Here is a 10,780-nt window from a genome sequence, read left to right as displayed (position 1 = left end):
CCGACTGTCGCAACCACTCGCGCTTTACGACGCCAATACTTCAATCTGATTGGACGCTTTGGTGTCGTAAACCGTGGTGATTGCAGCACACATGTTGGGAAGCGTGTGTTCATCTGGTTTGTAAGTTTGATGATTTCTTTTTTTTTTTTTAAATATCTTTCGTTTATTCTTAAATGTTAGAATTCGCTTTTTGACTCTAGTTTTCACACTTAAATGAAGAATTTGGTCCAGAAGAACTTTAGCTCATTAGCCGCGGGTTAGCAAGACGAAGTAAACGGGCTGTTTTTAATGAATAAACATAAAACAAGGCGGCTAATAACACGTTTGAAGCTTTGGATGTGGTTTAACGGGATAATTGTAAATCAAACCGGCTGCAAAACCAGTTAAGGTCTCTGAAGACAGGTCAGAGTCCACATTAAGTTCATCAGAGGGACCAACATGGGTGTTTGGGGATTTTTAGGTGCAGAGACATTTCAAAACCAGTGTTTTCATGTTGGACGGAGGCGTAAAGGCGGTAGAAAAGTTTCAATACTTTGGCGTTTAGCTTATTTCCAGACTGAATTAGAGAATTTTAATCCTTAGTTTGTCATTTTCAGCAAGATGCTTCATAATATGTTCTATGTAATCACATTTGCAGTCTCCTGTTGGAACAGCTAAATGACTGACTACTCTAACTGCTAGAAGGTCAGTTCTGTTTCCATTTCAGTTCTGGAGGCCTATGAACTGATTGCCCAAAATAAGGATAAAGAGTAGCATGGAAACCTTTTGATGAAAACAAGTGTCTTAATAACACTAAACACTACAGGAGATCCACAAATGAAACCACCAACTCAAAACTAAGTTTTCATTCATTCCTTCATTTTCTAATCCGTTTGGTCCCTCTCGGGGTCACAGGGGAGGGGACATCCTGGACAGTCTGTCGCAGGGCCTCACATCACACACTCACACCTAGGGGCAATTTAGATTAACCAATTAACCTATGAAGCATGTTTTTGGACGGTGGGAGGAAGCTCGGGGAGAACATGCAAACTCCACAAAGGTCCCCCATTGGTGTTCTGGTTCAGGACTTGAACCAGGGCCTTCATGCTGTGAGGCAAGAGTGCTAACCACTGCACCACCGTGCAGCAAAGAAAACAACTAAGGATGTTCGGAAAGAACAAGGGAAGAGTATTGAAAGAACAAATGGACCATCTTGAAGCTCATCCTAGATTCCCGAGATTTATTGTCATCGGTAAACAAGACAAAATTTCAGTTTAAAAAAATGTAAAATTAATCAAGAAACAAACAGGCTAGAGGACAGGAGTCGAACGTCAGGCCTCGAGGGCTGGTGGCCTACGTGTTTTCCTACTGACCTGTCATTGAAGCTCCTTATTGGTAAACTAACTGATTCAGGTAACCAGCAGCATTTTTTTAAAAACCAGGAAATAGCCCGTGACTGGGTTTTGGACTCTATCCTGCAGGGAACGCTACGGCTTCAACTGCTTTGGGGAAAAAAGCTGTTCCAGAGTCTGCTTGTTTTAGATTTAATTACCTGAACCCCCATCCCAGTAATAGTGGAATAAAAAGTGCATTACCAAGGTGGGAGCCATCTTTTGCCATTGTTTTAGTCTTTTCCCGGATTCAGGCAGGATTAGCTGAGTCTAGACATGGTGGTCCTCGCTACATGGGCTAAGTCCCACCTGTTCTGGGCCGTGCAGCTGTCATTCGGAGACACGGACACCTGCAATTATGACGCTGTAAAAGTTGAGAAGCCAGTCCAGAGAAAGAAGAGCCTTTTTCACCTCAAAATACATCCGTCTGTTTATTTATTATTCTTCTCACCTGAGGCTTGTTTGAGTTTTCTGTTCATAATTATGTTCATGTTTTCTGTCTCAGTGTTTTCTGACCGCACATAAAAATGGAATCCAAAGCCAAGAAAGCCTTTTCTCCTAAAGGTGTGAAAAAGCTTGCCCAGAGAGGCAAAGGTAAGGCTTAAGCCCCGCCTCCCTTCAGAAGACGCCGTCTGCTTCGGTGCTGACGTTTCTCACTCTCTCCAGACTCCATAGGGAGCAAACTTGGAGGGAAACCAGGCGGTAAAAAGCCTTTCAAACCTCTCAAGAACGCAGAGAAGCCAAATGGAGCCAAAGATCGGGGAAACAAGCAGCACAAAGCCGCCTTCTCCAGAGGCGGCGGGGTGCAGCAGGGCAAGAGGAAGCTGCCCGCCTTCAAGAACCGAAAAGAGAAGGATGACGGTGAGGAGAAATCAGCAAAAATCTTGTGTTTGCTGCAGAAGGGTCGACGAGAAGTTACTAGTTCTGTAACGGTGGCGTTCTGGTGTGTTTGTGCGTGAAATCAGGCCCGGCGGCCAAACGGGCGAAGAAAGGGGAGCAGATGTCAGAGGAGGAGCTGAAGAAGAACAGGCTGCAGAGGAGGAAGGAGCTGAAGAGGAGCAGGCAGCAAGCATCCAGGAAGGAAATGTTTGAGGTCATCAATCAGTCCAAACAAGTGTGGGAGGACCTGAGGAGGTGTGTGGGACACAAACCCAGAGAGTCTGGAGTTAAGGTTCCTTTATTGCTGCAAACAACAAGCAGCTGCTAATAAATAAAGATCCAAAGTGACTTATTATGTAATAGAAGAAAGATAATTAGTTCATCAACTTTCCAAATCAATGCGGTCTATTCTTTATTTGGCCTTCAAACTTTGAGAAATTGGTTACAACGATGTAAAGATTGTGACTTTTGAAGCTGCAGATGGCGTTTTTACCGTGTTGTCCATCAGCTCAGGACGATTGGAGAGGAAGAGCAGCATCCGCTTCTGCTGCTCTTTGTGTTTTTAGCATCCAAAGGATTCCTGTTAATCTTAAAAGTCCCATTGAGCGAGTTTCCCACACGGAGAACATTTCCGCTCTCATCTCTGGGCTGCAGCGTCTGCGCCGACTGTTGATCTGAACCTTCAAGTCTCAAAGTTCACACCTTCGTCACAGCGATCACTCTGTAAAGCCCACAGAGCGCTGCAGCGCTTGGACCACCGGACATGAAACCACGCAGCTGCACAGCTGTTGCTTTACAGGGGTGTCTTGTGTCTACAGGAAAAAATGTGACGAGGAGGTGAAGAAGAAACTGATGAAGAAGCTCCACGATCTGATCCGCGGGAATACCAAGCAGGTGGATCTTCAGCTCTTCTAGGAACATCCGTTACTCCTTCATCCAAGCTGCTAATCTGACAAACATAGACGTAAGACGTGAACGGATCTCCTGTCTGTCTGCAGATGGCGTTTGCTCACGACTCCGTTCGGATCCTGCAATGTTTCCTTCAGTTCGGCAGCCACAAGCAGAGGCAGGAGGTGTTTGAAGACCTCAAAGGTAGAAGCCGCCTTTTCAAGTTCAACTCTGCTTTTGGTGTCGGTTGTCTTCTTGGTGCCGACGCGAACTTCCTCGACTCTCCTTTTAACCTCTTCGTTCTGTTGGCTCCTGCAGACGACGTCATTTCTCTGTGCAAGTCAAGCTACGGCCGACACGTGGTCAAGAAGCTGCTGATGTACGGGTGAGTCGGCTCAAAGTCCTCCTTTCAGAACACCGGTGTTCTCTGGGCCACCTCTGTCTTCCTTCCTTTGGGGGATAAATCCGCATTATCGGATATTATACCACGGTCCGGGGGAATTTTCAATCCTGATTGGCTGCTGGGTGTGCATTAAAAAGTGATAACGCACAGTGATAACCGCACGCCTAAAAAAAGAGGTTCCTGTTTTTCCTCATCTGGGTTGTGTCCGAATTCCTCCACGACTCACTATTTAGTGCGTTCAGCATTTTCTAGTGCTGTCTGAATCTATAATTCCAAAATCCAGTGTCCTGGAAAATTCCCAGAAGTCTCTATGTAAACCCAGTGTGCACCGATGCTCACTAGATCAGTGAATATAGACCACAATGCATTGCGTCATAACATTTTTTAACAAGAAAATGTATATAAATGTATTTTTTTAATAAACCATCAACGTTTTTATCTTCAGAAGACAGTGGATCATAAATAATCATCACAGATTAATTCGATTTTAACTTCATGAAATCAATAACGTCATATCCACCGTTAAAAAAAAAAAAGTAGTGAGCATGGTGTCCGAATTGCTTTAAAGTCCAGGGCACTACATAGTGCCACACCATATATTTTTTTAGTAGTTGGGGTCAGGGTGGGAATCGGACAACCTGCTGGACAAAAACAAACGGAAAGAAGTGAACTTTCTCTCTGAACTAATGCTTTGTTAAATACATCGTGATCATCAGCATAGATACCGCTTTCCTTTGCTGCGTCACGTACGCTTTTTGTTAAAAAAAAATGTATTTAACGCACGACGTGGAAGCCTGAACAACGCTGTGCGTTAATTCTGATAACACTTCTAAGGTCATTAACCTTTACGGGACATAAATAGACTAGGGACGTGTGACTAGATATTGGGTCTGCATGTTAACCTGTCTGATGGGGGCGAGAACATGGAAAGGTGCCTCTATGGACCGCGCTCTGTCTGAATGACCTCATTTACAGAGTACCTCTGTCTTAGGAACAAAGAGCTGGTTGCAGCCGTGATGCAGACCTTTAAGGGTCACGTGCGGCAGATGCTTCGACACTCTGCCGCCTCCACTGTCATCGAGTACGCCTACAACGACAAGGCCATGCTGGCACAGAGACTCATGCTTGCTGACGAGCTGTACGGGAACACCTACGCTATCTGCAAGGTGAAAACACAGAAAACCCCCACACTAGGCCTCCTTCACTCCTTTGTTTAACATTTGTGACCTACGTCAATGTTTGTTTTTTAAAGATCTGACCTGTTTTTCAGTCGTCGGAGCACAACACCATTGAGAAGGTGGTGAAGGCCAACGCCGACAAAGTGGCCAGCATCATGGATGACATGAAGCAGATCCTCCTGCCCATGGCCAGCAAGTGAGTTCACCCAAAAAGGAGAGAACTTCCCATCTGTGGAGTTCACAGAAAAAGATTTAATGTTTGGTCACATTCAGTCCCTGTAAGGGTCAGTGGTTCTGCAGGAAAATCCTCCAGAGCCACTTTTGTGTTGTTTTCCTCTGTTTGTCTTTGCTTAAAGCTGTGTGTGTTTGTCGTGTTTTTTAGGGAGCAGGTGATCAAACATTCGCTGGTGCACAAAGCCTTCCTGGATTTCTTCCTGTTTGCTCCCGACAAGCAGAGATCGGTAAGCGGCTCCCAGGATGCGGTTGTGCGCCTCTCAGCTCGCGCGTCTCACCCTTTTGCTGTGTTCGCTGTGATGCAGGAGATGATCGAGTCCATCAGGGAGTCGGTGGTCTACATGGCTCACACCCACGACGGCGCTCGAGTGGCCATGCACTGTCTGTGGCACGGCACGGCCAAGGTCTGAGAAAACCCTGACTTTTCAAGTCCCCCCTCCCATCATCCTCTGGTTTACCTGTGTTTTTTTTTTAGGACATAGTTTCTGCAGAGCGGCAGCAGTTGATGAGAAATTGTTGTGGGCGGGACTGTTGGTGCAGAGCGGGGAGCTTGTAGCTTGCCCAGCGTATTTTTTATGTCGCCAATAGAATCCATTTTTTTCAAATGGCTAGCAGCTGGCTACTGTTACAAACAAAACCCTCTAGTTCCTCTGTGTTTTGCTGTGTGACCATTTCAGTCAGAAAAGGTCATGTGGGCGGGGTTTCTTTAGCACACGTGACCTTTTATGAACCTTTAGTGCTACAGAGTCTAAAAAAAAATGATGGCTGCAGACAGAAACATGCAGATTCCATCATTCAGAACATTTGAGCTCATCTCAGAACATGAGTGGGTTTGCAAACACAGTGGGGGGAGTGTGATGGTCTGTCTGCTTTGGTTGGTTGTTAACTTTTTTTCCCCTATGTTTCTTGCTGTTCCAGGACAGGAAAGTCATCATCAAAACCATGAAGACGTACATGGTGAAGTTTGCCACAGTGAGTGTCCTCCTCATGCAGACCTGCAGCCTGAAAGCGTCGGGCTGCCATCAAAGCTGTCGTTTTCCCGCAGGGGGAGTTCGGTCACCTGGTTCTTCTGGCCCTCTTTGACTGTGTGGACGACACCAAGCTGATCAGACAAGCTGTTCTCTCTGTGAGTGCTCCAGCAGCTCTCCGGACGTCTGGGAGACGGCAGGATTGATAAAGAATTCCAGGGTGTTGTGTTCCCGTTCATTCTGACTGCATTTCAGACTAAAAAACTGTGTCCTCCTGTTCAGGAAGTCCTGTCATCGCTGAAGGAAGTCATCAGTAATAAACACGGGAAGAAGGTGCTGCTGTACCTGCTGAGCCACAGAAACCCCGCCCACCTGCTGCCGGAAATCATCAAGGTGTTGGAGCAAGGAGACGGGAACGCTCACAGGTGACGCCCTTCAGCCGCCGCTCTCACACGCCGGACTCTGACATCAGAGCCGGTCAGGCCGGGATTCGGCTTCACCTGCTCCACCTTTCAAAGAGCGGTCTGTAGAAGTGAGACAAACACCTGTTTCCTAGACGACCTGAGCTGTCAGGGACGAAGGTGTAGCCTCATCACCATCAGAGAGTAGCTTGTCTTTCATCATCTATGAGGGAAAAAATCCAGAAAATCACATTGTCTGATTTTTAAGGAATTTATTTGTAAATTATTTAAGTATTTGGTCCATAACAAAAGTTCAACTCAAAACTTTAATTATTGTTTGCAATGACAGCAGTAAAACATTTTCTGTGAGTCTGGTATTTTGGTCCATTCCTCCATGCAGATCTCCTCTAGAGCAGTGATGTTTTGGGGCTGTCGCTGGGTAATGTGGACTTTTAACTTCCTCCAAAGATTTTTTATGGGGTTGACATCTGGAGACGGGCTAGGACACTCAAGGACCTTGAAATGCTTCTTAAGAAGCCACTCATTGTTACCCGGGCAACGCGTTTCCTCTTCAGTGCTGATGGAAGGTTTTCACTCAGAATCTGACCATACATGGCTCCATTCATTCTTTCCCTTACACTGAGCAGTTTTCCTGGTCCCTTTGCTGAAAAACTGCCCCGCAGCATGATGCTTCCACCCCCATGCTTTACAGTAGGTCTGGTGTTCTTTGGATGGGACTCAGCATTCTTTCTCTTCCAAACATGACGAGTAAAAAAGTTCTATTGTGGTTCTATGGAGAGAAATTAGACTCAGTCGGATTTGTGCGTGCGTAATTCTTGATTTGTGCGTAAATTATGATTTGTGTATGCATATTCTTGCTTTGTGCGTGCGTAAATTAGGATTTGTGCATAAATTTGGATTTGTGCGTGATTTGTTACTCACATAATACGTTTTGTGTATAAGTTAAAAAAATATAAAATGAAAAAAAGACAAAATGCAATTTACGTATGCACAAATTAAGATTACAACAGCTTGAATCTACTCACACACACACATCTTTAAAAAAACACGCACAAATCCCTTGTCACGCACACACGAAGCCAAAGTTACGCACGGATCTACCCTGAGACTGTTTTCACGTCTCACAAATTCGTCCGTAAGTGCTGCGTTTAAATACCAGTGGAATGCTCGGTCATTAGAATTTTCCTATCAGCCTTCCCTTCTAAACGTATTTCCTTCAGTGGGTGTAGCAGGGCTTAAAAAAACTTTAAAGGAAAATAAAAATTATTATCTGAGAATATAACGTTCACTTTTAAACGCTAATATATATATTAAAAGTATATTATTCTCCGAGACACCGAATTGATACAAAATGCGTAACAGGAACGACCAGTAGGGGGCACTGTTTTTTTCTTCCGGAAGAAGTCAGTCAGAATGAGAGAGTCATGGGAAGAATGGCGGCCCATCTCGGTGGTCAGCGCCCCGAAGTAAGTAGCCTCTATGTTCAACACTAACATCTACTGTCTTCATGTACTGATTGAGTCATTGTCTGGATACGTTTAGAAGGGAAGGCTGATAGGAAAATTCTAATGACTGAGCATTCCACTGGTATTTAAACGCAGCACTTACGGACAAATTTGTGAGACGTGAAAACAGTCTCAGGGTAGATCCGTGCGTAACTTTGGCTTCGTGTGTGCGTAACAAGGGATTCGTGCGTGTTTTTTAAAGATGTGTGTGTGTAAGTAGTTTCAAACTGTTGTAATCTTAATTTGTGCAAACGTAAATTGCATTTTGTATTTTTTTCATTTTATATTTTTTTAACTTATACACAAAACGTATTATGTGAGTAACAAATCACGCACAAATCCAAATTTATGCACAAATCCTAATTTACGCACGCACAAAGCAAGAATATGCATACACAAATCCTAATTTATGCACAAATCAAGAATTACGCACGCACAAATCCGACTGAGTCTAATTTCTCTCCATATGGTTCCATCTGACCATAGGACATTCTCCCAATCCTCTTCTGGATCATCCAAATCCTCTCTAGCAGCCTGTAGACGGGCCTGCACATGTTCAAACCATTGTCCAACCAGTCCTCCTTTGTCCTGAATGTTTTGGTTGGTTGATCTTTTCCATGAGAACAGAAGCAGCAGCAGAAATGCAGAGTGTCAGGCGTTCTGTGAGGAGCGCCTGACACTCTGATCTTCATCTCTGCACTCCTCTCTTTAGGAACAAATAAGAGTTGAGGTCACCAGTCTGGGCCAGAGACGAGTTGAAGGTTTGATTCCTGTTCTCCTCAGTAAAAAAGATCCAGAGAAACGAAGGAAGGAGCTGCTGGAAGCCCTGTCGCCTCCCATCCTGGACTACCTCTGCGAAAACGCAGCTGACATGGTGAAGGACAAGGCCACCGGAGTCATCATCAGCGACATCCTGGGCTCAGCCTGCGGGGACCTGCGCCCCGCCATGACGGCGGTGGCTCAGCTGGCCAATCAGGAGCTGGTGCCGGGAGGCGTGGACGGAGAGGTGAGTGGTGCGCTGTGAAAGCGTCTCTTGACGAAGAGCAGATCTTCATCACGACCGCCGTTCCCGCAGCTCCACATGGCGGAGCATCCCGCAGGTCACCTGGTGCTGAAGTGGCTCATCCAGAAGGACGGCGAGCTGGCCCAGGCCGGCAGAGAAGGTACCGCCCACTCTTAGCGTAGGGACCCGTGGCTCCTCCTCCTGCCGCTGACGTCTTCTTCCCTCGTCCTGTAGAGCGCTTCGGCAGAATTCTGGTGGACACGGTTGGAGCAGAACGGTTGAAGAGCTGGGCCAAAGTGAACAGAGGAGCCATCGTGCTCTGCAGGTCAGTTCTGGAGGAGGCGTCTCCCTGAACCTTCTGGTTCCCTTTTTACGTCCGTCATTCAGTTCCTCACAGATTAGACCCTCAAGTCCTACTCTATCATCTGTTTTTAAAGCTGCTTTTCATTATGAAGATGCAGTTTTTAGCCCAAATCTAAAACCTGTGTGCCTTTCTAAGACTCACACACATTTGAAGAAAGAAATACTCAGAAATGCCATTTTTAGCCATATTCAGAAAATTACCACGAGAAAGTGTTAAAATCCCCCAAAAAGCACCACTTTCTTCAGAGCGGGTCTTTAATTTGAATCAATTCCAAGAGGTCAACGTAATGCAGAGGTCAGAGGTCAAACCCAACAACAGCCTCCATGCCAGTGCTAAGAATCCCCATAAAACTGGAAGCATTTTCATTTCAGTAGTGAGAGAAAATAAAAATCTTTTTCTTGAAACTTTTCCAAAGAGCAAAGAGTTTTCAGCTCAGCTGAAGAGGAGAACCGAGGAAGAACCGGACCTCAGTGTGTTTGTTCCTGAGGAGAACAGAACCATCCAAGACCGATGGAACATGTTCAGCTCTAGTTTGTGGTGTTTTTTGGGATTCTGCTGAGTCTGATTCTGCTCTGCTCCTCCAGCCTGCTGAACAGCTGTGAGCCGTCTGTGGCTGCAGAGGTGAAGACGGCGCTGCAGTCCATCACATCCCAGCTGCACAGCACCTGCAGCAACCAGGGGGTGCAAATCCTGCTGCAGAACCTGAACAAGTAGAGCCGCTCGGCCACGAGAGGACTGCTGACCAGAGCCGTGAGGAGGCTCGCTCTCTGAAACCCGTCCTCCAAACCTCCTCTGCAGTTCCACAGATTTTAAGGCTCTCTTCACCGTTTGGTTCCAGTCAGGAGGACGGGTCCTTCAAGGTTTGCAGAAGATGTTTCCGGCTCCAAAGACTGCAGAGAGCAGACTGACTTTTGTAAAGGAGGCCTGCAGGAGCAGGAGGCGCGTCCCGCATCAGCCCGACACGTGTCGGAGGAGCAACCAGGAACTTCAGGAGACCTCCTCGCCGCTCTGGCTGTGGGCGGAGTTTCTGCGTGGCTCCTTGTCACTGACTAGTTTCTCTGCTTCAGATATTGTAAGATTTTGTAATAATATCTGCTGAATAGTGTTTCTAAAAATAAAGTTGGTCTGGATCTTCACCTCCTGCTCAGGACTTCAGAGAGATGAAGTAAAAGTGATAAAAGTGTAAGCGGTTCAACTTCTTGTGGGAGGAACAGAAAATAAGTTTTTAGTTTAATTGAAAGTGAATTCAGTGAAACTTCAAGTTTACTTTTACGGAGGTGCAGTGAAGGCATCGTCCTTCCAGAGTGGATTTGTTCTCAAAGACGTCCCTGAGGCCAGAGGACGTTCAGCGTTCTGTCAGGCTCCACCTTTAGCCCGTTGCTCTTTTCAGAACCTCTCCAGCTCCGGCAGGTGAGACGTGTGGCCAACGCCGCCTTGTCCTAAAGCCCCTCCCCTAAAGGCTGGGCAGTTTGTACCGCCTCCTCAGTCTCATGTCAGGATGTTCTTTTTACGTGTTCTGACCGATCTCCCAGTTCCTGCAGTTGAAAAATTATTCCCTCTACATGA

General features: G+C 46.1%; 1 protein-coding gene across 2 annotated transcripts; it reads left to right on the top strand.

Moving 5' to 3' along the window:
• The first annotated feature begins 28 nt into the window (after positions 1–28).
• Positions 29–10,389, top strand: pum3 (pumilio RNA binding family member 3). 2 transcript variants are annotated; one of them, XM_004075143.4, is made up of 18 exons: positions 29–120; positions 1,876–1,964; positions 2,037–2,231; positions 2,336–2,504; positions 3,068–3,143; positions 3,248–3,341; positions 3,456–3,522; positions 4,532–4,706; positions 4,811–4,914; positions 5,101–5,179; positions 5,258–5,356; positions 5,871–5,924; positions 5,998–6,078; positions 6,203–6,345; positions 8,631–8,853; positions 8,923–9,010; positions 9,085–9,175; positions 9,799–10,389. In XM_004075143.4, the coding sequence occupies exons 2-18, from the start codon at positions 1,898–1,900 to the stop codon at positions 9,926–9,928; spliced, it is 1,935 nt and encodes a 644-aa protein (XP_004075191.1). In that variant the 5' UTR covers positions 29–120; positions 1,876–1,897; the 3' UTR covers positions 9,929–10,389. The 2 variants fall into 2 exon arrangements, with proteins under 2 accessions (XP_004075191.1, XP_020563569.1); XM_020707910.2 differs by having other exon boundaries at positions 98–116.
• The last annotated feature ends 391 nt before the right edge of the window (positions 10,390–10,780 follow it).

This window comes from Oryzias latipes, chromosome 12, assembly GCF_002234675.1.
Source record: "Oryzias latipes chromosome 12, ASM223467v1".
Classification (NCBI taxonomy): domain Eukaryota; kingdom Metazoa; phylum Chordata; class Actinopteri; order Beloniformes; family Adrianichthyidae; genus Oryzias; species Oryzias latipes.
The sequence above is the reverse complement of the archived record's forward strand: the minus strand, read 5'-3'. Positions and strand labels throughout refer to the sequence as shown.

Excerpts from the sequence above, each read along its gene's own strand:
- pum3 (XM_004075143.4), top strand. The coding sequence starts at position 1,898 with ATGGAATCCAAAGCCAAGAAAGCCTTTTCTCCTAAAGGTGTGAAAAAG. Across the intron at positions 3,342-3,455 it reads GGTGTTTGAAGACCTCAAAG|ACGACGTCATTTCTCTGTGC; the intron begins GTAGAAGCCGCC and ends TGGCTCCTGCAG. Across the intron at positions 3,523-4,531 it reads AAGAAGCTGCTGATGTACGG|GAACAAAGAGCTGGTTGCAG; the intron begins GTGAGTCGGCTC and ends CCTCTGTCTTAG.